At 40.9% G+C, this 27,362-nt stretch overlaps 6 protein-coding genes across 10 annotated transcripts in view; 4 read left to right on the top strand and 2 right to left on the bottom strand.

Moving 5' to 3' along the window:
* Positions 1 to 14,285, top strand: part of LOC132264757 (innexin shaking-B) — a 41,820-nt gene extending 27,535 nt beyond the window's left edge. Inside the window, exons 1-5 of one of the 3 annotated variants that reach the window (XM_059765070.1) lie at positions 1,317 to 1,676; positions 9,962 to 10,181; positions 10,482 to 10,648; positions 10,877 to 11,055; positions 11,122 to 14,278. In XM_059765070.1, the coding sequence (XP_059621053.1) occupies positions 1,317 to 1,676; positions 9,962 to 10,181; positions 10,482 to 10,648; positions 10,877 to 11,055; positions 11,122 to 11,314 (1,119 nt within the window). In that variant the 3' untranslated portion in view covers positions 11,315 to 14,278. Of the gene's footprint in view, positions 1 to 1,316; positions 1,677 to 9,961; positions 10,182 to 10,481; positions 10,649 to 10,876; positions 11,056 to 11,121 lie in introns of those variants that run through there. The other 2 variants (XM_059765068.1, XM_059765069.1) reach the window with 2 other exon arrangements.
* A 193-nt stretch (positions 14,286 to 14,478) lies between these two features.
* Positions 14,479 to 16,016, top strand: LOC132264603 (solute carrier family 35 member G1). The gene is made up of 2 exons (XM_059764855.1): positions 14,479 to 15,069; positions 15,133 to 16,016. Exons 1-2 carry the CDS (start codon positions 14,867 to 14,869, stop codon positions 15,968 to 15,970), a joined length of 1,041 nt encoding a protein of 346 aa, XP_059620838.1. The 5' UTR covers positions 14,479 to 14,866; the 3' UTR covers positions 15,971 to 16,016.
* A 132-nt stretch (positions 16,017 to 16,148) lies between these two features.
* On the bottom strand, positions 16,149 to 20,091 carry LOC132264602 (arginine/serine-rich coiled-coil protein 2). 2 transcript variants are annotated; one of them, XM_059764853.1, is made up of 5 exons: positions 19,959 to 20,091; positions 19,345 to 19,485; positions 17,437 to 17,541; positions 17,188 to 17,318; positions 16,149 to 17,122 (listed from the first exon to the last, which is right to left on the bottom strand). In XM_059764853.1, exons 1-5 carry the CDS (start codon positions 20,022 to 20,024, stop codon positions 16,318 to 16,320), a joined length of 1,248 nt encoding a protein of 415 aa, XP_059620836.1. In that variant the 5' UTR covers positions 20,025 to 20,091; the 3' UTR covers positions 16,149 to 16,317. The 2 variants fall into 2 exon arrangements, with proteins under 2 accessions (XP_059620836.1, XP_059620837.1); XM_059764854.1 differs by having other exon boundaries at positions 19,345 to 19,501; positions 19,959 to 20,078.
* A 310-nt stretch (positions 20,092 to 20,401) lies between these two features.
* Positions 20,402 to 26,088, top strand: LOC132264931 (COMM domain-containing protein 4). 2 transcript variants are annotated; one of them, XR_009468549.1, is made up of 5 exons: positions 20,402 to 20,614; positions 22,485 to 22,625; positions 22,688 to 23,140; positions 25,878 to 25,929; positions 26,049 to 26,088. XR_009468549.1 is itself a non-coding variant. In XM_059765276.1 (4 exons), the coding sequence occupies exons 1-3, from the start codon at positions 20,612 to 20,614 to the stop codon at positions 23,126 to 23,128; spliced, it is 585 nt and encodes a 194-aa protein (XP_059621259.1). In that variant the 5' UTR covers positions 20,402 to 20,611; the 3' UTR covers positions 23,129 to 23,140; positions 25,878 to 25,965. The 2 variants fall into 2 exon arrangements, 1 of the variants encoding a protein (XP_059621259.1); XM_059765276.1 differs by lacking the exon at positions 26,049 to 26,088 and having other exon boundaries at positions 25,878 to 25,965.
* Positions 20,603 to 21,484, bottom strand: LOC132264929 (leucokinins-like). Its single transcript, XM_059765274.1, has 2 exons — positions 21,166 to 21,484; positions 20,603 to 21,102 (listed from the first exon to the last, which is right to left on the bottom strand). The coding sequence occupies exons 1-2, from the start codon at positions 21,410 to 21,412 to the stop codon at positions 20,711 to 20,713; spliced, it is 639 nt and encodes a 212-aa protein (XP_059621257.1). The 5' UTR covers positions 21,413 to 21,484; the 3' UTR covers positions 20,603 to 20,710.
* Positions 23,188 to 27,362, top strand: part of LOC132264934 (large ribosomal subunit protein eL33) — a 69,501-nt gene continuing 65,326 nt past the window's right edge. Inside the window, exon 1 of the mRNA XM_059765283.1 lies at positions 23,188 to 23,198. The gene's annotated coding sequence lies outside the window, so the exon portion shown is untranslated. The remainder of the gene's footprint in view (positions 23,199 to 27,362) is intronic.

Raw genomic sequence — 27,362 nt, 5'->3', positions numbered from 1 at the left:
CCGTCATCATACACGACTAACTCACAAATTCATTGCATATTTTGAGAGTTTTTACCAAAGACCGCACCAGAAAAAACCACGTCCACTAAATTTCCTCCTCAGCCCATCAGCACACACCCCATTCGCAAGGTCTTGCTAAGCTTTCTGCCGGAGTCCGAGAGCATTCCTCGCCAACCCACTGGGGTGGAGAGCACGGGAGAGAGCTCTTTCAGCTGCACTTATCGCCACAATATTTCGCCCCTGCAAAAAAGCGTGATTGTGATGTGAATTAAAAATTAAAGTGTCAGCCAGAAAGTTCTCCTGCCGCTTTGCCAGGAAATCTTGTGCAGAGCAAAAATATGTATATTTTTTGATGTGCCAAGAGAGCTCCAGCGAGATTTGGCGAACCCGCCCCTCCTCCATTCTCATCTAAATTATAATCGAAAATGTGTGAAAAAGTGCTAATACCTTGAGGAGGCGATGAGTGCTCAACCTATTAACCTTACACTAATTTTCCCGTGTTTAATATAACACACTCTTACACCGAGCATTTTTCTGCGTGGCCAGATTGAGTGTGCGTGCCTCTTTCACGTGTAAGGAAGACGAGGTGCTGGGGAATCATAATCATCCGGCAAACAATATGTGAAGCAACGACGCTGTGGAATACATAAACACTGTACAAAATTGCCGGGAATGTCTAAATTTACAATATATATGTTGCAATTTAATCAACACAAGTGAGAGTGCGAGTCTTGGGGAAAAGTGTGGCGGAAAGGTACGCACTTTTTGCGCGAGATGCCCCCGGAAATTCAGCATGTATTCCAATTTCCTCGACTGCCATAGACAATTACCATCGCCAGCGGCTGAGTAGTGACCCGGGAATTCTGAACATATCACCGCGAAGACGCCAAAAAGTTGCCTTGCACTTTTATACAGAACCATGGAAATTTGATAGACAGACACAATGAGAGACATTGAGTGCCTTATCATATTTGTTGTTGACTGAACGCTCAGTGAGTAGACACTAAAGTGCCCAAAGTACCATGCTAAAAGGACCACAACTCATGAATGGTCGCTGTGACAAGAATGAGGCGACAGGAATCTGAAGTGCCGCTTTGAACATCCCCGTTTTTTTTATCCCTGGGCAATGAATATTAATAAAGTGCCTTGTGAACACCGTGCGGACAGTCCGCCACCCGCTGAGAGTGTTCCGAACCATTGTCAACCTCATGGAGGATGTGACAATTTATGGTGAAAATTGTCGTCTCACGTCCAATTGATCAGGGAGGAGGGAGACACCTCAAGAATCGTGTAACACCCTAGAAAGACATAGAAACATGTTAGATATCTTCCGTGGACTCAAGAACCTTATCAAAGTCAGCCATATCAACATCGATTCACCTGTATTTCGGCTCCACTACTCCATCACCGTGATGTTGCTCATGGCATTCTCCCTCATCGTCACCACGCGCCAATATGTGGGAAACCCCATCGACTGCATCCACACGAAAGACATCCCTGAGGATGTCCTCAACACGTACTGCTGGATCCATTCCACATACAGCCTCAGGAGTTACTTCCGCAAGAAGGTGGGAAGCGAGACGGCGTATCCAGGCATTGGGAATTCAGAGAACAAGACCAACGATCGCAAGGACCACAAATACTACCAGTGGGTCTGCTTCTGTTTGTTTTTTCAGGTAAACCCTCACCAAATGCCCAGTGACATGGCAAAATTGCACACTATCTCTGTCCTCCCCCTTTCCCATATTTATAATCCTCAGTGTCAGACAGTCTCTTGGCTTCTTGGCCCCAGAATCGTGACTTTTAGCGTGAATCAGTGCCAAGATTGCCTTTCCACCCGAAAAAATTCCCCCCACACCCAGAGAGTCTCACTATATAGCATTGCGTCTGTGGCTCATCTGTAGCACAAGGCGGCTTTTAGAGAAACAGATGACCCCGCACAGAATTAATCATATACACGTCAATCATACACTGCTACTATTATGAATTTTTATCCATAATTTTTAATTCCGCACCGACCACGTGCTTTTCCTCAATCGTCCAAGGAAAATTCCTCCCACAGAAATCTTCTGGGTCGCACGAAATGATGATTTTGGGGAAAATTTCGGGAAGTTTTCGAAATGTTTCATCATGAATTTCCTAGAACCACAATTACTCATCGATTGTACACTAAGTTAAATGCCAAGGAAAGCTATTGAATAAGCTATATTGCAAGATACATTTTAGTCTCAATGAAATTACTTAGACTTTAACGTTTGTGAGTCTGAGTCAGGAAATTACTAATTGCATATATCCAAAAGTACATTTCAAGGGGTTGCTTAAAATTATTTTCCACATTACCTGGAAAAAATTCATGCCTAAATTTCAGTTTGGAACATTGAGAAGTGGTTTTTCCCGTCAGTTGGCGGGCAAATCAGTGTGAAAAATCGGTGCTTTTGGTTTTTGTCCAAGTCACACTCTTAGAATTTCGGTGGTTTGTTTTTCCGTCCTTCGAGACTGAACAAAAAATGCCACTTCAACCCAAGTGAAAAATCGCTCCAAAAAGAAAATAATATCAATTGAGAGAAACATGCAAAAGGCAATGGACAAAGCCTGTTGGCACATTGATTGGTGTTTAATGGCTGAGTTTATATTTGAAAAATGCCGAAAAAATACAGACGCATAAATTATTTTAATAATAGACTCCAACACATCTCTTGGAGGGCGAGCCAGATGAAAAATTTCGAGACAAATTGAACACATGTGTAATTCACGCCTTAGCATTCTTCTCGTGCGGCAAAGTGCAAAAATCGTAAAGGAAAGTAGGAGAATGAAAGGTTTCCTCATTTTCTCTCTATGCAGAGAACTTAAAAATAGCCATGGAGTGAATTGAGACAGGAATTTTATACTCTCCGCTCCATTGCCGCCATACATTTCAATTGCAATCAGCATAAGAATATGTACCACTTGGAAGTTACCTGGAATGCTCATGGAAGTGAGTTGAGTCTTGCGGAAGAGGACAAAGAGGAGGACGGAACCCAGACCATAAGTGACGTTTTTTTCCTGCCAAGTCATTCATTGTGCCTCGCAAGTACCTTGCAAAGTATTTCCAGAAAGAAATTCGTTAAATCTCACCAAGATAAGGAGGTATAGTCGAAAATGGGAAAAGTTCCGTGAATTCCACCTGACCGTTTATATGCAAATCATTTTCCAGCAGGAGACAATGGCCCCCATATAGGACTGAAAAAGTGTGAGTGCCTGATGACTGAACCGCCTGTGAAAATTATGCCCATGTTCCTGTTTGTGACTGGAAAACATTCAAAAATGCATTTCGTAAGGCCCACACCCATTTGCCCATTATATATTACAGTGGAGAAAAGTGAAAACTTCCGCCAAAACAGGGTTAATTGATGCACTTCAATAAATTTCCCATCATCATAACGAGCACAAAAACTTGAGGTGCTCAATATTGGGTTGGCAATAGAAAACATTTTCACTTTCCAACCCATGAGAACACATATGGTGGCCTCACGATACTCGCTCACTGAGTGATTTTATTCCAGCAGGGATTTGCCGCAGATTCAGCAATATTGCAAATTTTCCAACACTCTTCGTGGCGTGAAAAAGAAATCAAAGTTTTACTTGCAGTATAGAGAGGAAAGCGAGATTTTGCCTTTTCTCAATGGAGGTGTGTCAAGGGAAAAACATTGAAGAGAAGAATGGCCAATTGTCCTCTTTCAATCATCGATTAGTATACACTTGAGAAGAAAATAAAATTGCCTGCATCATACATTCTAGAGCCGAAGGATGATAACTGGATTTCTCAGGCTCGAAGTCTTTAAGAAAATTGACTGTATTTTAGCATTTGCACGCTCGTGGAGGAAAAATTACTCAGAATATGAATTCCGATTTACATATTTACTAACCGTCATGTTTACAGTTACACTTAGGCAACAATTTGTGAAAATTTACATTTTGTATTCCATTGAATGCCATTTTCGCAAGAAAATGATTTTGTCTACCAGACAGACAACACTTGATCCTCCAAAATCTCCAAAATTTAAATTTTCATAGCGATTACAAAACAGTACAAAGCGAGGAGTGTCGTGAAAATTGTGCACTGAGTGCCAAATGTTATGTGTCGTGTATTGAATTAGTTATCACCCCCTTCGTGATATCTGTAAAAGCCATGGAGAAGAGAGAAGGGGAGCGATTGAGAAAGTGGAAAAGATTTGCGCACACACCATCTCACAATACTTTCGAGATATCCGACTAATTCTGAAAAGACAAACGGGAAATTTGGCAAATGGCCAGAATGTTTTCTGTTTGGTATTCTTTATGAATATAAGACTATGACGAGATATCCGTTCTCTCCTCTCACACAATCTCACAAGACTGTTTCACACTCTTTTGCCCAGTGAATGCACTTTTCTTGACTCTCCACCACACCTACGCTTCCACTTAACACCCGCGACATGGGCAGCAAAAAGAGGGTGTTGAGATTGATTTAGCAGGGTGACTTGCACGCGAAAATTCTTACATCATCCACCCCACATTTTGTCGCCCTCCACGCGCGCACACACACACACACAGAAGAAGCTCGCAGAAGCTCCAAAGACAGTCCGCATCCATCAATTTTTTCCCATCACGGTCACAAGAGATGGAGCTTTCCCCATCTCGCCATGCAAACTGAAATTTCCACCAATAAATAAATCTATGCAGACACACTCTCCCCTGGGTTTTCCCGTGAGGAGCAGCATCTTTTCGCCTAACTCGGCAGAAACGGTTCCAAGGACAGAAATCACTCACCCCCGGACACAAACATGAGCCACCAGCAAATGAGAGATGTGTAATGGACACTGGGAGTGATCAATTGTGATTCGCTCATGCATATTTTGTGATCTTTCTGGGCAATCTCATCATCATTATTTTCTGGGGAAATTGATGTAATTTATGCTCACAGTTTCTGCGGCCATTCATTCTTCATGTTACAACAATAGAGTTTTCCGGGTGAAAAATGACCCCGACAACCTGCATTATGCACATATTGTATTGCCATTGCACAGATTTTCGCATAGAACACTCTCGCAAGAGATTATGGAAATATCCTGTTTTTTTCACCGACACTATATACATTGGGAATACATAATGCATATGTGTTTAAATGTATTGGGCGATATGAAATCAAATTACAATGAAGACCAGAAAATTATGTTAAATTATATTATTAATACATTGTCTGATTTCAGGCAATTGGTGTAATTTTTCGATAACTCTATACACTTTATCACCTTTATCTAATGAATGAAATAATTAATATTCCTTGCAATGTATATTCCAATAATAAACTTGCGCTTTATTGCTGAAATCAGCTGTGACATTATTAAATGTGAAATGTAGTTTTCACAAGTCTATTTGTTATGAAAATGCACTTCAACATTGTACTTCTCGTAAAATTTTATATTCACAGTTGAATTTGCAGTGAAAGAAGAATACTTTGTTTCTCCAATGAACAAATGAAACTTATTTTAAAATATTTGCTTCAAATAGGAAGTAATTGAAGTCACAAGAAGTTACGGCTTAAAATGTATTACTAAATGCGCATTACATGTGCGTTTCCTTTAAAATCCAATTGAATTGTTTTCTTTTCAAACACCTCCGATGATTGACCCCGCGTTTGAAGTGCTCCTTTTTTTTGAGCAATCATACGTTCGTGCGATATGGAGGTGGATTTTTGTCGAATGTTGGAGATGAAAAGCTTGTCCAATCAACACCCACGCCCAAATTGTGCATAATTTACGATAGTCCCTGTACGATAAAGAGATGATCCACACGGGAGAGGAATGATATTAATAAATCGTTCCGGACCATTTGGTGTGTCAGCAAATTAACAGTGGCGGCATCACGTTGTTTAACAAGATCATCATCCTCGATGATTGAGCCCCAATGTGAGGACTATCGAGGCGGACGTTTTATGTGATCTCCATTGAGTAGGCAACTGCGTTAATCATCTCGATGATCTGGCGGATAAAAAGTTTAGTGGTCTGAAGACACTCGGCGCCTCGGAATTCTCAATTTTCACGCGATATGGCCTCTCAAATTGCACATGGCTGAGGGAGAGAGAGAGAGAGAGAAAAAAATCTAAGTGGGGCAGAAATGTGCCAAGTTGAGGCCATTGTAGTGGCTTTTCTGGAAATGACGATGAAGAGAGCTCGTGGAGAAATTCTCGATGGGGAAGTCACGCGAGTAAATTGTGAAGCATAAAATGATATTCTTATTATTTTTAGAATTGGGAGAACCGCACACAACTCTCGCAATGTGCAGAGCAGTTTTGAAATCTGACGATCGTCGATCGACTATCTCAGATGTTCTGACTCAAATGTGAAAGTTTTTCACATCTCTGTGCTGCCTTTTTTCCAATGTAAATTTCACACGAAATCAATCACAAGATGATGAAAAAAAAGGCATCATTGGGTGAAAGTTTGTACAAGAACTTGTAATACACTTTTGTTTGTGTTTTCCCAATATTTCTTCTGTATTATTTTGTTTGGAATATTGTATACTTTTACGTTCTTTTATGATGACCATTTGGTGTCGATTATTTTACTATTCATGTGTAAAGTTTGGAGGAGAAAGGAGAATGACGAATCACATGAGAGAAAATTCCATTGACTGTGTGGGATTTCGTGGAAATTAGATCAAACATCCCAAACGTCCAACTATACTGGGAAAATTGGCTTTTTTCATAAAAACCTATAGGGAAAGTTAATTTATATATTTTTTTCTGTCAAATACTGGGGGATAAATAATGTCCCATCAAGCAATTGATATAGTTGGAATTTTCAATTTTCCTGACTGAAACTCCCACAAACGCACTGCGTTGGTGTACATGGACAGTGTATTGAATTGAAAAACTCGGATCATTTATTTATTGTTTATGAGATTCATCAGTCCCAGATTCAATAGCGTTTTCCACTACCAGAATGTCGTCATTTATTTTCACTATCATCTCAACATGCGCATAACTGTTTTCCACTATATTCAAATGCTCCCCTTCGTTCCATTGAGGGCTTTCCTCTCGCCAGGAAAAAAATCCTGCCTCTCTCTTGCAGCATCTGGTTCAATCTGCAATGTGATTGTGCGGTTGTAAGCGGTTTGCGCAATGTTTTCAAAGAAATATTGGAGTCTCTCTCGGCTCTTCCCGCAAAAGCGCATCAGCGGCTATCCATGCAACCGCTGCACTCCATAAAATTATTAAATTTAGCCACTATTTTTAGACCCTCCTCAGTCTGTCCACAACTGAGCCATTGAGAGAAATTCACAACCAGTGCAAATTTATGCACTTTCTCAGCTTTTCCCCGCCATTCAGTGACTCTGCAGAAATGCACACCGACCTCAACAATCTAAGAATTCAATTATAACTTTGGATGGTGACGGTGATTTATCAGCTCACTCCTCCTGACTTTTTCCTCCTCTTTCATGTTCCTCCATGAGTCGAAGACATCGCTCTGTAACAGTCTCATTTCTGGATTCAGCCGAAGAAACTTCTTTATGACTAATCGTAAATTCACTCTTTCAATCACTGCTGTTAAAACTCATTTCACGTTTATATTTTATGTACACGTCATGTTTTTAATTACATGTAAATAAGATGCATAGTAATTAACAATTAAGCATGTGATGGAAATATGTGGTATAAATTTTTATTTGATCAAAGATTTCAAGATTATCAAGGAAACTCAGTTATGGAAGGAAATTCAAAAGTGTTAATTTCAATATTACTCGTGTGAAATACAGCTTGTAATAATTGGAAAAGGAAAATATTATTTAATTACGTGGCGAACTAATTAGAAAGATTCCGTGTAATTTAACCACCACTGCTTTCAATCATTCCTCAGGCGAGCCAGTTCGCACCGCCTCCGAGTGCGCGCCTGGAATCATTTGGTCTAATTGAAATATAAAAATAATTTAAAAATAAACCAAAATTAGCTCAGCAAGTGTTTTTGTTTAGCTTTTTTCCACCAAATTCTCACTCCTTCACACATAGTGAAACTTCCATTGCCGCCCCTTCGCGAAGCCAGAGTTTCACATCTTGGCGCTCACCCACATTTCAACACTCCGTGTATATCTTTTATTTTCCACAATAAAAGAGATTTTTCCGTATTTCTCAATTGAACCCCGGCACAGCCACATGAGAACTTGCGCGACTGTGTGCTGATGGCACTCTCGCAGGCTTCCTCATACACCTGTCTCGCTATAGGAGAGGAAATATTGAAATTTGCAGTTGGAGCCAAAAATAGCCGCCACGATTGTTTGTAATAAAGTTCCCCAGAGATGAAGATAGGGAAATAAATTGCACCCAACATTCGACACTTTTTACCCACAACTCCCGGAGAATGCAGAAAAATGCAAACACAACTTATGAATATATCACACACATTACGTACAATTTCACAAAATGAATGCCTCCAACACGTGTTTGAGCAACCTAATTTATTTATCACACCAAAAAGCATGATCAATTGAGCAATCTGAGAAACCTTCTCCAACTCGCCTTCGTACAATTATTTCCTGCAGAAAATTTCTCTGTGGGATTTTTGAAATATCTCACGGTTTTTATTATATCTATTTTCAACCAGAAATTTGTTTAGTGTAAAGAATACCACATTTCATGTGATCCCTCAGTGAGGCGAAGAGTTCTCAGCAAATCCTTCATTCTTGGATTATGTTTCGGGCTCAGTAATAAATGTTCTTGTATAATTTATCAAAAAGACGACAGGAAGACTTCATCAAAATTATATTTTCACGCGCAACGTCCAACGCTATTTTGTCTTAATTGAATTTATTCAAAAGAAAAATATCTACAATTTCAGTGGTTTCTCGGATGAAAGCACGTTTGGTTTCCATCAACATTTGTCAAGGGAAACTGATAGGCTATTTAACGGAGATCTACAAAAACAGCCTTGTCGTCTATATTTCACGAGTCTCATTAAATCACTCAAAATGAATAAGAAAACATTTTATAAGAAAATATTAGCTTTCAGCGAAGATGATATAAATTTTCCGTGAGAAAATACATATTAATACAATGTTGTGTTGACACAATAGAGATGCTATGCAGATTTCAGATGATAAATCGCGTTTTACTTTCCATTTCCAAAGTTCAAAAAAAAATTCCTAACACATATTTCTCCTCTGTTTATATCATTTTCGCCACAACAGATGATTCAATTGCTTATGAAACTAAATATGCACATTATCTCAGCCATAAATTCAATGTAGTACTTATTCCTCTGCGCCCAGGAGCTGTAAATGGGGGAAATGTTGATATTTCTAGTGTGGTGGAAAATCCTCCAAAGCCACCGTGCATGATCTATGGGTGAAAAAGAAGTACAAAAGAAATAACTTTTGTATATACTTGAAAGCGTGTAAAATCTCCATAAAATTTAAATAATTATCCACAAAACTGGATTAATAATTCACATTATGAACATAAAATTATTAACAATTGTTGGTAATTGTTATGTGTTAAGCCAAGGTTGAGTGGGAAAAAAAACACATACAGTGCCGAATTACTTAAAAATTTCGTTATGTGTGCAAAGTAGAGAGCGAGACAGCCTATAAGGCGCTTTCACCGCAATTTCTGTGGGCGGCAAATATGACAGACAACAAATAGAGCTTTTTGTAAACTTTTCGGGCAAAGTCTCGGAGGAAATCAGCAAAAGTGCTCCTCCGTGAAGACAATCAGATGAGGTCAATGAATTTTCACTCCGCCACCACCATTGATTCTTGTGTTTTCTCGAAAAGTGGAGAAAATTTACGAGCGTTTGAATTTTCCGCATATATACACACATGCACATATGTATTTTTCTGCGGTCAAAATGGAAAACAAATTAGTGAATAAATTAGTAGACATTCCCATATCGCGCAATTTATTTACAAACACGACACTGAGTGTGGAAATGTGCTTTATGTTTTTCAGGCTATCCTGTTTTACACACCACGATGGCTATGGAAATCGTGGGAGGGTGGCAAGATACACGCTCTAATGATGGACCTAGATATTGGGATCTGCTCAGAAATTGAGAAGAAGCAGAAGAAGAAGCTCCTAATCGACTACCTGTGGGACAACTTGCGTTATCACAACTGGTGGGCGTATCGATACTTCCTCTGCGAACTGTTAGCTCTAATTAATGTCATAGGTGAGACTATCAAGATGCCAATTTCTTCGGCCCCAGTTTCGGTGCACTAAATTTTTTTTACTATATTTTCTAACGCCGTAAATTTTCTATCTGCCGTCAGCGATAAATAAGCATTTTTGGCCTTTTCTTAAGTCTATTACGCAAAATTGTTTAAATTGTGATCAGAGTTGAGAACAGAGAAGAGATGAAGCTATAGTATAGAGAAGATGCTGATGAAAAAGAATATACTCTAATCTCTCTTCTCAAGTGTAGAAAATCGACAACTCTGATTCAATAACATCTCTTTTGCTCTCACCACAGGACAAATGTTTCTAATGAACAAATTCTTCGATGGAGAATTCCTGAAATTCGGCTTAGAGGTGATCGCTCACATGCAAGAGGATCAGGAGGATCGCGTTGATCCGATGATCTACATTTTCCCCCGAATGACCAAATGTACATTTTACAAGTACGGCAGTGGCGGTGAGGTGAGCAATAAATTCGCCAACACTCTTGCACATTCAAGGAACAATTAAAATACTTTCTACCCACTTTCTGTACTCATTCACTCTGCACTAACGACCCTGACTCACTTCTTAATTTTCCCTCATACTTTCATATGCAATTGTGTGTCTGATATTTTCGTCTTTATGCACTATAGAATATTGCAGTTATAAATATTTCAATGTGTTTATTTATCTCTCTCTCTCTGAAAGGTGGAAAAACACGATGCAATTTGCATATTGCCCTTGAATGTGGTCAATGAGAAAATATACATTTTTCTCTGGTTCTGGTTCATCATTCTCACTATTCTCACCACCCTCACGGTAATGTACCGCGTGGTGATTATCTTCTCACCCCGAATGCGTGTTTATTTGCTACGACTACGGTTTAGGTAAATGGAGAGTGAATGTGCGACTAGAATGCCTCTTAACGTTCGCTTTCTCTCACGTGATTTCAGGTTAGTTCGTCGGGATGCCATTGAAACAATTGTGAGACGCTCGAAGATGGGCGATTGGTTCCTTCTGTACATGCTGGGCGAAAATATAGACACTCTGATATTTCGCGACATCATGCAGGACCTCTCCACGCGACTCGGTCACAACCAACACCATCGAGTGCCCGGCATTAAGGGTGAGATCCAGGATGCGTGATACTGGGAGTAGCCGTCGCCGTTGCGACGCGCACCTTCAGCATTCTTCCATTGCGCGCTGTGTGTATAGGCACCACATTCGATTTCTTATATATCTACCTATTGTATTTACCGAACTACTATATACATAATCCGAAATCCCTAAGACATGAGGAGAGCGAGGAATCAGCCCGAGGACGGGAAGAATTGACGATCATCTTCTCACCTTTGGTGATACATGAAATCCCCTTATTTGTACAGTGTTCAGGAGAGAGGAGCCGCGCAGTCACCGCCGTCCAGAAGAGCTCGTCACACTCTGAATTGACATTCGAAATCTAAACGGATAAATAGATGAAATACCAAACTAACAACCTATAGGCAGCATCTTGAGAAATGCAATTGATTGACTCGTGGATTTTCCTTCTTTCTTCAACATCACACAATTCAACTGCCGCCATTGGAACGGAAAAACAATCATTTTCCCATAAAAAAAAACTTGAAATATTACCATGAATGTTTCATTTAAACCAATTAACTGCCATGAAATTCCAAGGTGTTCATTTGCTAGGTAAGGCAAAAACATTAACGGTTTTCCATCGCATCCTTTTACAGAAGACAAAACGATAAAAAAAACCACTCATTTGACTAACTTCTTGTGTATTTTATTTTGGGAAATAATATAACAAGAGGTTTCATGTAAATACGCGAGTATAGAAGATTTTCCCCATATATAAAATTTATCGAAAATCATCTCGTCTAGGATTATCAACTCTGATAAAGTCTACCAGAAAACATTAGAAATTGTTCTTCCAGGAACCCTAATTTCTCAATAATCAAGCCAGTGTCCAATAAAATATACATTATTTACCTACATTTTAATCCACTTCTAGGAAAAAAATTGTAGAAAAATATAACATGTAAGGAAAAAATATTTAGGGATCACTTAGAAGTCAGAGAATAGCTCTAGAAGTGAAAGTGTTCTTTAGACAAGAAAAAAACATAATAACTCACGATTTGTGAGGATAATAAAATGTAGATATTTTCAGTAGGATAAAAAAAGAATTATTAGAGCCAATCAGCTGCATTTCTCAAATAACCCAACACTAACAAAAAAAAACAATGTACTTAAAGCAGATATAAATTCATTATGTTTACATAAATCACTGAAGAACCTCACAAAACACTTGTTATAGTTAAAAATTTATTGACTTAATTTAAGAGGGAGGAAAAATAGATAATGAAAATTACCAAAGTGCAACAACTGCCATTCAAGATATTCATTAAAAAAAAATACCTTATATAAATTATACATAAAGAAATATTTAAATTGTATTGTAATCTAATATCAAAAAGTGAAAGAAAAAAAAATTGAAAAGCATTAATACTTAAGTAATGACGAATCGTAGATATTATTAATTCTTAGGTAAATCAATGAAAATTATTTTTACTCTGATCTCTATTAGTTTTTTAGTATTAAAACTTGTATTGTTAATCAATTTATGCAATTAATTGTGTTTAACTATACTTCGTACGAGGAGAAAAGATCAATTCACACATTTTGTCGTCTCGATCATTTTAACCCTATGGTGACACTCATGATTGCGCAACTGTTTATCTAAACAGATAATCATTGGGACAATTGTGGGAATCTCTGTATAATCATTCTTAGATAAACAATGGACAAAACAATTCGATAGAGAGCTGATGAAATAAAATAGAATTGCATGAAAGCAGGTGAGAAGACGTTAAGAAATTGCGGTGAAAATGTTCGTATCGTAGCGCAGAGAGATTTTTCCTTTCTTTTTCTTATAATAAAATAAGAACAATTTTTTGAAAAGAAGAACAAAACAAGAACGATATTTACCCAGAAAAAAAAATGAGAAGAAAATGAATTATCATTGCAATGTTATTCTTCTTTCACCAAAAGTGCTACTTAACAAATTGACATAAAAAAAAGAGAGGATAAAATGATGACTCCACAAAAAATATGGCTAATGAAAGTAATTAAATATAGTTAATTGCACATAATTCGACATTTATAATCAAAGAAGCAATACGATTTGCAATGAAATCACCTACAATATATTAGTTAATTTATTGTTTTATAGGACGAAAAGTAAAAAAAAAATATGAGATGAAAAATACGATAATAAAAAAGTGAATACTATTCTAACTAAAAAAAATACTTAGGGCAAGTGAATATAAAGGAAATCAATGCTCGATCGCATCCTAAAGACAAAAGAAAAACAAGAAAACGAGATAATTATTATATAGAAAAAATGATTTTTTAACATTATCAAATAGCATAGTTACCACGTAAAGGAATCAAATAATTTTTATATCCCTAAGTAAAATGCACTCACATGAGATTAAACAATCCCTAAATCCAACCAAGAAAATTATGGAACAAGATTATAGAGCGTAATCAAGGAATTGTTGAGAGGAAATTATATAGTACATAATTTTAAGTTCTGTAAAAAAAAGGAATCTTCCCATCCTCTATACTCCTTATTAATTAGCATATAGTGAGAGAGAGAGAAAAAAATGGAGAAGAACTTGAGAAAAAATTATCAAAGATTAAGACAAGAAAACCCAACCACTCAAAACACTACACAATTTCTTATCTTTATTATCTCGCCACATTTATAAAAGACGTCCTTCGATGATGAAAGAAGAAAAAAAAAAGATGAAAAGTAATTATTAAAAATTAATCATAAAGGAATGAATTACCAATTATTATTATAGGAAAACAACAAAATAGGTAATAAAATTTTTAAATGACGATGCGCAACTTGATTCGAGTCACACATTTCAGCAATAAATAAAATGAGAAAAGAATGAAGGAGAGAAATAAATATTCAAAATCATGCCTTTTGTAACATCTCCTTGTGTCTGTGCTTTTCTTCTCTGTCCTCCAATTATAATTCGATAATTATCGACTAGTCGGCAATTTACCCTTTAGATTCGCGCATTCACGGTGAGTATGGAATTGCGGAAAATGCGCGCGACAAGAGATTCCGTAAAAACCACCGTTTCTCTATGATTTAGGAAAATTGCCCCCGAATTTCTGCAGAAATTTGCCTTTCAATGTGGAGCATTTCTTTTAAGATAAATTTTTGCAGCATCCACTGAGATAACTTGCAGATTCGAGATAAAGCTTCGAGGAATAAGAAGAATTCTGTGATATCAGAGCGATCGCTCAGGAATTGAGAGGGTGTTTGTACGTTAAAAAAAATCCACTTGAATTTCAATTTCCCGCCAAAAGTGCCAACTGAAATCTCAGGGATTTCACTCGACCCTCCGCATGCGCACATCTCAGCCCAGTAGTTCCGGAAAAGTCTGTCTTGAGGCTCTGCTGATCATCTTCACCCCTCCCGGCTGAAGAAAAGTGACATTTACACTCGACGACTCCCAAAAATCCTAAGTAATCAAACACTCAGTGAGAAATCGGGCGGAGTTTTTCCGTGACGAGCTAATCATGTCTCCACAGAGGATTGTTGGTCATCTCACGGTATCTCAGTGTGGACCTTGAGGACAGTTTGTGTGGTAGATTTTGCTTATAGAGTCGCCAAAGATGCCTGAACACTTGGAGTTGCAGCAACTTGTCGACGGAGGCTCTCTGAGACACTCTCGGAGGCGTCTCATGTCCATCTTCCGGTGCTCCTGTCCATACCTGGGCATTCTCCTCGCCACGCTGTCTTCTCTCTTCTTCTCTCTCTGTTCGGTGATTGTGAAGGGACTGGTGGAGATAAATCCCATGGAACTGGCGTCATTTCGGTGAGAGACAGTTATATTCCCAGCCAGCCACGCGGAGAGTAACTTCACATCTTTTCTCCACAGTTTCGTCGGAGTTCTCCTGCCCACCATTCCCATACTGATCCAGCGACAGACGCCCATCTTTCCCGAGGGGAAGCGAATAATTCTCCTCTGTCGGTGCTTCGTCGGCACCACAGGACTCATGCTCAGCTTCTACGCATTCCGCCACATGCCGCTCGCCGACGCATCTGTGATCATCTTCTCCACGCCCGTCTTCGTGGCCATCTTCGCCCGGCTCTTCCTCAAGGAGCCCTGTGGCCCCTTCAACATCATCACCGTGCTACTCACCCTCATCGGCGTTGTCCTCATCACGCGTCCGCCCGCCATCTTCGGCGACACGGTGCCCAGCCTCACGGACGACTCCCTCCCGGACGCCAGCTACGACCTGTGGGGGCCCGTGGCCGCCCTCTCGTCCACGCTCTTCGGTGCTAACGCCTACGTCCTCTTGCGCGCCCTCAAGGGGCTCCACTTCTCCGTGATCATGACCAATTTCGGCGCCTTCGGACTCGCCTACACCGCCATCGTCTCGTGGACGATCGGCTCGCTGTGCCTCCCGCCGTGCGGCACTGATCGCCTTCTCGTGGTCGCGCTGGCCCTCTTCAGCTTCCTGGGCCAGATTCTGCTCACACTCTCGCTGCAGATGGAGCAGGCGGGCCCCGTGGCCATCGCCCGGAGCGCCGACATCGTGTTCGCCTTCTTCTGGCAGGTGATCTTCTTCCACGAGGTGCCCAACGTCTATTCCCTCCTCGGCGCCCTCCTTGTCATCAGCTGCGTCCTTCTCACGGGCCTCCGCAAGTGGGTTCTCGCCCTCCCACGCGACTCCGCCAAGCGCCAGCGCTTCAAGTGGCTCGCCACAGAGTAACTCGCGTGTCCACTCTACTGCAAGAAGGTCAGAAGAGAGCGCGCGAAAAGATTAGAGATATTTTTTAACATGGAACAAGCAAAACTCATCCGCCAAAATAGGTAGAAATAAATTTTACTAAAACGCCACGCACTTTGTCTCTCAAATACTATATATTCTCTCATCAAGATCTGATTCCTTTTCGGTGATAGATTGTTTCTCAAAAGATTGGTTCTCTCCGAATCTCGCATCTGGACAACACAGATATGGAGTATACATGGTACAACCAGATAATTTGGCAAATTTGTTTACACAGGGGCGCTGAGGAATATTGCATGCAGACGCAATCTCTCATTTGCTCCCCCCTTTCAGAAGGGGCGCGATTGCGATGAGAAGCCCAGGCCGACACCGCGCATTGTGTGCGTCACCTGTCTCGCCACCTCATACTGCTGCTCCATTGAGGAGAACAGCTCCTCCTGCTTCTTCACCAGATCCACGCCAGAGCCCGAACCACCGCCGCCGCCGCCACCGCCCGCTTTCGGCGGATCCTTAATACCCATCAATCTCATGAACTTCGACGCCACCTTCCCATCCTGATCCTGAGAAAACTTCGCCGTCTCCCACTTGGCCGCCGCCTGTTCCACATTGTCCGCCTTCTTGTGACTCCACAGTAGCTTCCGCTTCTGCATCTGCTCGGCATAGCGCGACGGATTCACCACACCAGGATTGTAGTAGCTGGGCAATTCAATTGCCGCCGTCTCTGACTTCTTAAAATCGATGCCCATCTTCTCCAGCTGCTGCACTCGCTGCTGCGTCCGCCAGTCGTACCTCTCCGGCTTCGCCTGTTCGCTGTTCATCGGCAGAGACACTGTGGGAATGAGTGTCGGCGAGGAGGGTTTAGGCGCGGCCACAGGCGGAGGATTCACCGGCGCCACAGGGGCCGCCACAGCCGCCACCACCACTGTCGCTGACGACACTACAGACGCCGACGGACTGCTCTTCATCTCTGGCGACTTGCGTGATCGTCCGTGCGAACGAGAGTGACTTCTCGAGCGACGCCGCTCACGACGACTCTCCCTCGAGCTGGATCTCCGCCGGCGTTCACGAGACGATGACCGACGACGGTGCTTTTCGCGCTCACGCTCACGTCGAGAGTCTTTCTTTTTGCGCTCACTGTGAAAAAGACCATTGTATTAAGAAGGAATCCTAAGAAATCTTCATTCACAACACTTTCTCACCTGTGCCTGTCTCTGTGCCTCGGACGATCACGATCTCTGTCCCTGTCGCGCTCTCTGTCTCTCTCCTTCTCCCTATGATCTCTGGACGAGTGGCGATGCTCCTTTGATGATTTGTACCGTGAAGTTTCACGCTAAGCAGAACCACCGAGAGAAACATTAGAAAAACAAACAAATTGCATTCACACACTTTGAGCAAATCTCCTCAGCGTTTCTCAAGCAAAAGATATGGTAAAGTGAAAAAAATAAAACCTCATTCTCTGCACTGTGACTTCGACGACGTTCAGCATGTGAGCGACTCTTAGGCTTTGGACTCGCAGCATCTTTGCCATCCTTCGATGACGCATCATCGGAGTCCTGTAAAGGGAGAGAATACCACAAAAAGAGGGGAAAGACATTTTCACGTTAGTCACTATCACTTTCATAGTATCCAAGTTGAGGTGGTTTAACAAATATACGTTGTTAAAGAAATGTATATAATTTAGAACAAAAATTAGCATTTCGCGTTTACAGCCAAAAAGTGCAGATTTTTTCTCTCTCATTATCAAGTTCAATGGAATATAATTATAGAGTAAATAGAAATTGTTAGTTGCACAAAAATACTGTCTCGACAAATTTTTACACTAGAACAGAAAAAAACAAGAATATGATGATAAACCAAATGGAATCAAATGATAGTCAAAATTACCATTTCTTCTGACTTCATCACCAAGAATATTATCAACGAAAAGCGTGTGAACTTTCTCAACAAAACTCTCCATTTAAAACTGAATTTTAAAGTAAAGAAAACTGGGAAAAATTATCCCCTCAATAATTGAGGCGAAAATTTTCCTTTCATTGAACGAACATTAAGGTTTCACCCTTGACACATTTCGGAGAAAAGATTCACACTACAAATTCCATTTTTCTCTCTTTTTTGGACTTGAGAAAGGCTTTTTTAATGCGCTCTTGCGATGATTTGGCAGAGTGAATTGATTTTCCGTCTCTCGAGTGTTTTTTTTCTTTCTCTCTACCCATCAAACATGTATTTGTAATTTTATTGATTTGAACAGCATTATTAAATTGCCTGCAGAGCGTCAAGAGTGGCGCGGCTTTTGCGTTCACACCAAAACAGAACACTTTCAGGTGGATATATTATCGATTTTGTTGTGTATTTGACACGTTGCCAGAAATTGTATGACGATAAAAGCCATTTTAATTGCTATTTTCTGGTCTCTCACCTCACTTTACCAATTTAACTTCTAGCGCAAAGGTATAATTATGTCACAGAAAGTACATTTTCCCCAGCACACCGTCAATTAATGCCCCAAAAACTCTTGAGCATGTTTCCATGAGGGAGAGAAAGACACTTTCGCGACAGTTCAAGTCAACTTTGCCAATTAGTGAGTGAAAACAGGAAAATCTGCTTGTTTTCTCAATGCACATTCGTCACAATTTACATTTTTTCTTCTGTTAACATTTCGATACAAAAGAGAACGGGTGAAATGGTAAAGAGTGTACCTATTTTTGGTGGAAAACATACTCACGTGGATGACCCCGTCCTTCGGTAAAACCACCGAAAGGACTTTGAGTGTGTGAGACGGGGACTAGGAGGCAGACTTGAGCTGACCAGCATTTGTGGACGGGAGGATAATCAACCAAACAAGTGGCTCAATGTGTGGCCAAGCACATTCGTCTCATTGAGACACCCTTTCAATCGTTTCAGTTCTTCAATGGTTGTGAGGAAGATTTCACATTTTTTAAACACAGTGGATTGTGTTAATATTCTTCATAAAGTTGATATTTTTGTTTTTTGCTTAACTAATAAAATGTTCGGGGGACAATTTTAGGGGGCGAATTGTCGTGAAACTTTTGAACAATTGAATGGCAAAATCCATTCGAAATAATCAAAGTGTGGGAGAAAACATAATTTGAAGATTTTTCGAGAAGTTCATCTTGAGAAAATGACTAGAACATCGTTTTTCTTCCCTCTTCATGTCAGCAATATTTACCAGTCATTGCAATTTCCACAGGCAGACATGAGTGTGATTCCTAGTCGTTTTCCCAAGATTTTTGAGGGCAGAGATGTGAGACGACAAGTGTCTCAAGAAGTCTCCAAATGGATAGAAAATATAGACCTTTTAGCAAATCTCTGATATTAAATTGATCTCTAGCATTTACCTCACTCATGTCCATCTGGACACTTTCATAATTTGTGTCATCCTTGCGCGCCTTCTTGACCTCACTCTGACTCCCTGACCCTGGCCAGGCATCCTCGGATCTGCGAGCATCTCGTCCGTCGCGGTTCTTTGATGATTCATCCTAAAGGAATGGGCGACTATTCAGGAAATGTAAACAGCAAATCTTGTTATTATCTTAACTCAATCTGAAGTAGATTATTGGAATGGCATTTCAATTTGAGGGCTTTTATCGGACATTCTCATCGACTTTGTGCCTCCCCATTTCCGGAAGTCCGGGAATCATGCGACGGAGACAAAAGAAGCTCTTTCTTGACAAAACAACTTCAGTTCTCCCACATTTCCACAGTTTCTCGCAATGGGCACCCAAAAATAGCCACACACAGAGACTCATTTCATCGAGAGACACAATTTCTCTCCATGAAATGAGGCTAAATTTAGCTAAATGGCAAAAATCGATAAACACCATCGAGAAGAAGTGAATTTTACGCGTCAATTTTCACGGCGAAATCACGTGGTGAGCTCGAAAACACCACCACAAGTCGCTCACGCACAATTTAGATAATCAACTTATAGTAGAGAAATGCAACTATTTACCCTCTTTCTTGTGTTATTCTCCATTTCTGCCTCGTCTTCGCTACTGTAGTTCACTAGCGACTCCATGATGATTTTCACACACTGACAACCCGACTGTCAGCTCATCAGAAGGCCACCCTCGCGTATGGCTTTTCGTCAGGGGTTCCCGGGCTTTATCGGTCGTGAAATCACCAATTTGTGGCTGTACAGCTGGGAAGCTAGGAGCGAAAATCACTACTTCAATTGGGTTTCAATTATTTCTAGAGATCTCTTTGTACAAATTGAAATGGTTTCCAATAATACCGGTATTTTTCCATTTCGTTTTGGTATGAAATTCACAACCGGGTCAAAGTGTTATACCGCGATGGCAGCTCCTCTGGTGGTGGATAGATCGACTTAAGACAATTTCTCAAGGATAATTCTCATGAAAATATTAATTAAATGAGTATTTTCTCATCGCTCTTGCGTACTTTATTCCACACACTTTTATTAAACATATTTCAATGACTAGGAATAGGAAAATTAATTATTTCTTTTGGGTGATTCTGTTGGTATAACAGTTCAAATGCTTGTTTCTTGCCAACTTCATTCCTTCCTCAATGTTTACATTTCTTGGTGAGCTCCAGAAAATACAGCAAGAAAAACCACGAATTTCCCGGATAATAAAGTAAATCATGGTGAGTTTGCTCCTAGAATTTATTCACATGCATATTTATTTGAGAGACGCTTCAACTCTACACCTAATCATGGAGAACTGACATGGAGAGGATGATTTAATACAAGTCGTTGTAGAGCAGATCCATGGGTGAGGCTCTCTTGCCGCCCCAGGAGTGAAAGGGTGTTCTTGTGATGATCCTGTAGCCACTGTCGAGATTCGGGAGGTGCCTTTTGCCGCCCCAAGAGTGGAACTTGATCTTCTTGCCCACAACCTTTTCGTCACTGCGCTTGTCGCTGACCAGCGGCGCGTCACTCTCGCAACTCCTCCGGAGATTCCGCTCGATGCCCTCCGCGGACACGGGGTCCAGGACGTAGGCTGTGAAGTCCAGGTAGATCTCCAGCACGTCGAGCAGGGTCTTCTTGGGGTCTGGCGTTGGGTTTCCGGGGTGATTCTCCGCACTGGCGGGTTGGAGTTTGTCCATGAGATGCTGTATGTCCGGGGATTGATCTGTGGCGAGGAGCAGAGCGTGGTTGCTGGGCGACGGCGGGGAGAGATGGTGCGGGAACTCACCTAGATAGCGTGGCGTGGAGTAGTCGTCGAAGATGCGCAACAAATCACACGATCCGGGCAACTTCCCAAACAGATGTATGATGAAGCGACGATATTGATTGATTCTCTCCTCGAGACTCTGAATTCTCTGGATATTGCTGTACGTCCAGGGAGAGATGCCCACACCCACGTCCCCGTGGTACTCCGCATTGACACATAATCCACAGAGGATGGTGAGGAGAGCCAGAGGAAGCACACTCATGGCCATCGCGCAAGATTTTCACAGACACTCTCAAGATGATTTGCCTCCACTTGGGAATACTTCACTGTCTGAGCATCACCGAGAAGAGCACTTTGTCCTGCGACGGGATTCCGAGTCACACTGAAGGCGCAACAGGGAGACGTGTGCCTTTTATAACTCCATCGCAGATCATTCCAATCAGAAGTCACTCGAGCGCACATCTCGGCAGCGGAACTCGAGAGAGGACGAGAGAGAGCGGGACACTTGGGCGAAAGCTTTTAATGATCTCATTTCCTTCTAAGTTATTAATTTCAAATATTTTGTCAAAGATAGCCCCGCTCATTTAACATCTATAGCCAAGTGCTGCTGCCTCTGCATTTCAATGGGCAAGGATGATGGGGAAAAAGTCCCCGGAGGCGAGCTTTGCATTGGGATTAAAAGTGTCCACAAATTGATTTGAGCAGCTGATAGAGACGTTGACTTCTCCGCATCGGGAATCACGTGCTCTCATTGAGGAAGTTTACTCACGGGTCTCCCAAGAAGACTTCCATCCGCGATTCTGCCATGTGTACATATAATGTATAATTTATTTGGCGGCATCTCTAATTTCCTCTCGATACATTTAGCTAATGGGATTGCCATGAAGTGTGTCTCACTTACCGATGATGTATAAGTACAAGTGTTGATTGGTGAACATTGGAAGGGGGTTGAAATGAAACCGAGTGAGCAAATATTAACTTTTGCAACTAATTTCCAAATTTTACGCACGAATTCACACGTACAACACCACCTACTCTCACACCCCATCAATTTTAAATATCTTGGCATTCACTGACGACAGAGGACTCGTGGGTGGCGGTTAGTCGCCGGGGGATAAAGGGTTCTTCTTGGTCAAAAATTCTCTACTTAACCAGGTGGAAAAAAAATCCGGTCACAATACAGCCTCGAGGTATCAAGTCAAGATGGGTGAAATGGGAAAAGTTTCTCTGGCTCTTCAGCACGCCATGAAAGCGCTAAGGGGTGTTGAGAAAAGGCGGGATGGTAATTAAAATACGGGATACCCTCTTAATTTTCCGCTTTTCCTCCTTTTCCAATGCAGAAATTTCGCTTCTGCGGCGATGGTGATTGTCCTGACTGGATCCTGGCGGAGATCCACTCGACGCTGTCCGTGCTGAGCTCAGTGAAGCTCCGCGTGTTGGCGCAGATGGTGGCTAAAAGCACCCTCGGCGAAGAGATTCCGGTGAGAGAGTTTGCTACATGCACAGAATCAGAATATCAACGATTTTGCATGTTGTGTTGCAGGAGGAGAAGCTCCTGGACACGATGAGTGCCAATAAGCTGGACCTGAAGGCGGCCAGATCAGCATTTGCGTGTCTCAGGTACATCCTGACCAGTGCTGTGCGCCACAACACTCCGCCAGCGGTGTTCGAGGCGGAACTGCAGCAACTGGGCCTCCCGAAGGAGCACTCAGCCGGCATTTGCAGAACTCTGGGCGAGTTCTCTGACAGACTGCAGGACTTCCTCAGCGGTCAGACGCTCAGTGTCAATGAACTGGAGGATGTTAGCTGTGCACCCTCAGAGACACATCCAGATTGTGTGAACCTGAGTCTGGGCGTCAGAAATGAAATAGTAAATGGATTGCCGCAGAAGACGGAGCACTGCGTGACCATTCACGGTGGCCAGCTGCCGATATTGATAAAGGAGCTGAAGACTGCGCGGGATGTTGTGGAGAGGCTGTCCTAAGGGATGTGGCAAGTAAGTGTGAATATGGATGAATGTGGGGGGAGCGGCAAAATCTCTTGTCTAACTTTCTGTCTGTGTCTCATCCATAAAACATTGAAAAATCGTGTTATCGATCAATTTTTTCGCCATTTTCATGATTTTATTAAGTGGATACGTTTCCATAAATATGTACCATCATCTTGCCGGAGAGGCACACGGTGCATACAAGCTACCCATATAAAGAGGAGAGGAACATATGTCGACATCATATATTTGATGATAAGGGCCAACAGGGTGATGCCACACATTTTTCCCTCGATAATTCCATGCAAATAATCGTTTTTTGTGTGTTTTCCTGTTATCTCTCGACTGGAATTTTTACAGTGAATTTTTGCGGGACGCTCAAAAGACGGAATAGTGAAAAAGTTTAATTACACGTGGGAGATTTAGGAGATTTATTGGGGATATTTATCATTAGTTTCGGGGAGAGTTGAGGGAACAAACTGTGTAGTGAATTAAATTCATGTAGCACGTGCTGTTTTGGGGATGTTGGGTCTTGTGAATAGTAAAATACGACCAAGTAATGAGTAAATGATGACTTTTAACACTGTTAATGTTCAATATTATCAGGTGTACGTTTGTGATTTAGAGATTGTTCGAGGCAAAGATGCACGATGAATTTTCATAGAATATATAAGATTGAATTATTGATTAGAAAATTGTTCCCGTGTTCCCCCATTTTTCTTCTGGTTGCTGTTCAATGTGGGCACACGATGAAGGGGGAGAAAAAACATAAGCTTAGCTGCAATATTAATTCTCTTTTGATAGTCCGAAATGTTTGCACTTATGTAAATGTCGTGCTTACACCATAAAACGCCCACAGATGGTCGCGTGTCTCAATTGTGAGGCCACGTGTCTGGAGAATAGGAATGAATGAGAGTGCGAAATCTAAGGCCATGTAAATACAAATCTCAGTACACAAATCCTTTCCCATCCAGGCAAAGTGCAGTGAGAAGGATTGTTTGTTGTAAATAAAATGATTACACGCATAATTTGATTACATTTTCCAACTGGAGATCAAGTGTTTCAAAATAAATGGCTCTCGACTCGGGCATAAAGAGTGGGTTTCTGCTGAAAGGGAAGGGGAATGTTTTTCGTGGATTCGAGGGTATTATTTGAATTGTCTCGTTCGCAAAGAGAGAGAGAGAGAGAGAGAAAGTCTGTGAGAGACTTTTTTGCGATATAGAGATATTTATAAATAATGCACAATTTCCAGTCCATTGACACTGCGTGGCATTTTTCAATAATCCTGATGTGTATTCATGCTGAACATTTTACATATAGAGAACTGAAAAATTATTGAAAGAATTGTAAATCAAATGAAGTGGAAGTATTGGATTTCTGATTTCTTGCAATGTCTCACTCCAATTCGCGTTAAGTGCTCTGTTTCAGCTTTTTCTGCCTCTCATCCTGGGCAAAATATACAGACATTGAAAAATGTGTAAAAAGAGAGAGAGTAGAGAAATTTACATTTATTGATCTCTTGTTCTCGTGGAAAAAATTGTTGCTCTTGAAATTAAACAGAAAAACGCTGTCTGAGAATCAATTCTTGCGATTATGGTGGAAAAACAGTGCTTAAACAATCACACATTGAATTAAAATGGAAAATTCAGTGGGTAGAAAATGTAGAAATGTTCATTTGACATCATTTTTTTTGTGGCTGAACAGAGAGATTTTGCAATTTGCAATTATGGCAAATTTCCACAATATCCATTAGCATATTTCGGGGCAAAGTCAAAGATCTCAGTTGAAATGCAATTTCCACTCCTTAGTCGTTTTCAAATTAGAGGAAGAGGACAAAAACACGATATAGATTCTCTCATGGTGGCGAAATGGCAAAACCGCAGAGGAACTATAATAACAAAGTGGCAAAATACAGAGGTTCGTATTCTTAATGCTATTATGTAGAATGGCTTAATTAGATAATGGAACTAAGTGAATTTCTCCACTATTGGAAAAGCCAGTTGAGAGAAAAGTGTGTCGATGATCGCTGAGGATGCGGAGGAGAGAGAAGTTTGCTCCATTCTCTCTAAATAATTTATAGATTGGTGAAAATATAAAAGTTAAGTGAATAGTGAAAAATGATCTTGTGTAAGAGCGTCGCAAAGTTGCATTGCGAGGACAAGTTTGTGCGCCAAAGTGTAGTCTGCAGAAAGCATCCACTCAAGTGTGTTTTGGGGGTGACTTTCCATTTGGAAAGCAATATGCAGAGTTGATGTTTTGTTCATCTCTGAGGAACTCTGAAAATTAAATTAGAAAACCACTTTTGAGATTTATTCATTCGAGATGCAGTAACAACCTAATAGAAAACTTTACCATAATCTAAATTTATTCGGAAAATTTTGCACAAAATGCGGTTAAGAGCGTCATTCCTTTTTGGCTCAATTCCTCGTCTCTGCGCTACACATCCTTGGGATTTTGTTGAGTGGGTGGTTTCTGGGGAGCGAAATGGGCTGAAAGTGTGGCAATGTCTCTTGAGGGTAAAATGGCAGAAGAGAGAGAGGACACAAAGGGAGAGAATATGCCGAAGAATGGTATTATAATTTAGTTGGAAGTTTATGCAATACTTGTTTCGCACTCAAATCCCAAATCCATTGCAAACATTCTGTCCGTATTTCCCATTTGCAGTTATGAATTAATGGGACATTTTCACCCATTGGCTAAATTGATATTAATGTCTAATTTCACTAAAATCCCCAATGTTTTCCAGGGACGGAGTGTGATTATGTGCAGAATCCTGACAATGCAGAGAAACGACTCGTGTAAGTTCAGCAGAACTGACTTCACAACATTCGCGCTATCAAATTAAATTGCTTTGTTCTCAAGTATTAGAAATATAGTGAATTCTTTTGACATATTTTACATCACATTTATCCATCAGGTTTCGACCCTGGCGAGGGCCAGAGTATAAAATCCAATAACTCCGATATTTATGTGCATCAACTAATTTTGTGGTGTCAAAATGTGCGCAACACACTCCCTCTTTGACTCCAATAACAAACCTGCAGGCACCAATCGCGGTGTTGTGTAAGTGGAAAATGATTACCGAGGAAAACAGCAAATAATGTGTGGAAATTATTTCACCGCATCTGCGTGTACATGTTGTATCATTTGTGTATGAAATATGCATGGATTTTTCCTATGAAAGTGAAACATCACTCGCGAGCGACAGGATATTGCGGCGGGACGCGAGGAGGCGGGCATGATGGAATGTATTTAAAATCAGACGCGGAGATTGATTAGATTTTTGGCAGCATTTCACTATCCAATTGTCGATTGTGTTCGAGATGTTCAATTGACGTGGGAACAGCGCGCGCGTGGGTGTGAGGAAAAGGGACGGGAGGAAAAGTTGGAGGGCAATTTCTCATAATTTATGAGCAAGTCTCGTTGCTATATAGGATTTCTTTTGGAGGGTGGCAAAAAAATTCTCGCGACTTCAGATGATGATGATTAAGAGCTGTGTCACTTGCAAGTGTGTAACGTGCAATTTGATTTTTTCTCGCGCACGCCGTGAAAGACATTTTTATTAAAAAACGCTCATGGCAACTACATTAATGAAAGCCTCTTTCTCGCGCACTTTTTACCCGAGCAAAATTTTCTCGACCCTGTTTTTTTTCGCCCTTTCGCGACTCTTCTCAAGAGCTGAGAGCCAATTTTGTCCGAGGAAATATAAATATTGCAATTAATTTGCTAATTTGAGGGCATTTTGAAATCTCATGGAATCTAATGCAGAGCAAATTTCTGATAAATACAATTGTATAATTTTTTCTGGAAGTCGCAACAGTCTTTTAGACTCTCGATCCTCCTCTTTCTTTTGTCACGAAATGAGTTATCAGATGTGAATGATATACTGCGAATTTCCGCCATATATTTGCTGGAATATCAATTAATGTCAAATGCCAACAGAGCACATTTTATGTATTTCAGGTAATCTTTGGGGAGTAGAAATTGTACAAAAATGGCCTACAATCAATCTCTATTGAAAAATATGTGCAACTGCAGCAGAATTTGGGCCACATCCACGTGTGTGTGTTTCTCCGGAAGCGTACAATCTGAGTGAGCGAATCGATTGATATTCAGCATATGTTGATGGCACTCCACCATTTATATTGGCATTGCATATCGGGAGAAAATCACTATCGAACGTCCAAAATATATTGGGTATAGGTGATGGTTTTTGGGGTGTTTTGACGCC

This window comes from Phlebotomus argentipes, unplaced genomic scaffold (assembly GCF_947086385.1).
Source record: "Phlebotomus argentipes unplaced genomic scaffold, Phlebotomus argentipes genome assembly contig_2, whole genome shotgun sequence".
NCBI classification, from domain to species: Eukaryota; Metazoa; Arthropoda; class Insecta; order Diptera; family Psychodidae; genus Phlebotomus; species Phlebotomus argentipes.
The sequence above is the reverse complement of the archived record's forward strand: the minus strand, read 5'-3'. Positions and strand labels throughout refer to the sequence as shown.

Coding starts and splice junctions, on each gene's coding strand:
- LOC132264603 (XM_059764855.1), top strand. CDS start 14,867: ATGCCTGAACACTTGGAGTTGCAGCAACTTGTCGACGGAGGCTCTCTG. Junction 15,070..15,132: donor ATGGAACTGGCGTCATTTCG/GTGAGAGACAGT, acceptor TTTTCTCCACAG/TTTCGTCGGAGTTCTCCTGC.
- LOC132264602 (XM_059764853.1), bottom strand. CDS start 20,024: ATGGAGTCGCTAGTGAACTACAGTAGCGAAGACGAGGCAGAAATGGAG. Junction 17,542..19,344: donor TCCAGATGGACATGAGTGAG/GTAAATGCTAGA, acceptor CTCCCTTTACAG/GACTCCGATGATGCGTCATC. Junction 17,319..17,436: donor GTCACAGTGCAGAGAATGAG/GTTTTATTTTTT, acceptor GGTTCTGCTTAG/CGTGAAACTTCACGGTACAA.
- LOC132264931 (XM_059765276.1), top strand. Junction 22,626..22,687: donor CCCTCGGCGAAGAGATTCCG/GTGAGAGAGTTT, acceptor GTTGTGTTGCAG/GAGGAGAAGCTCCTGGACAC.
- LOC132264929 (XM_059765274.1), bottom strand. CDS start 21,412: ATGGCCATGAGTGTGCTTCCTCTGGCTCTCCTCACCATCCTCTGTGGA. Junction 21,103..21,165: donor CTCCACGCCACGCTATCTAG/GTGAGTTCCCGC, acceptor TCCTCGCCACAG/ATCAATCCCCGGACATACAG.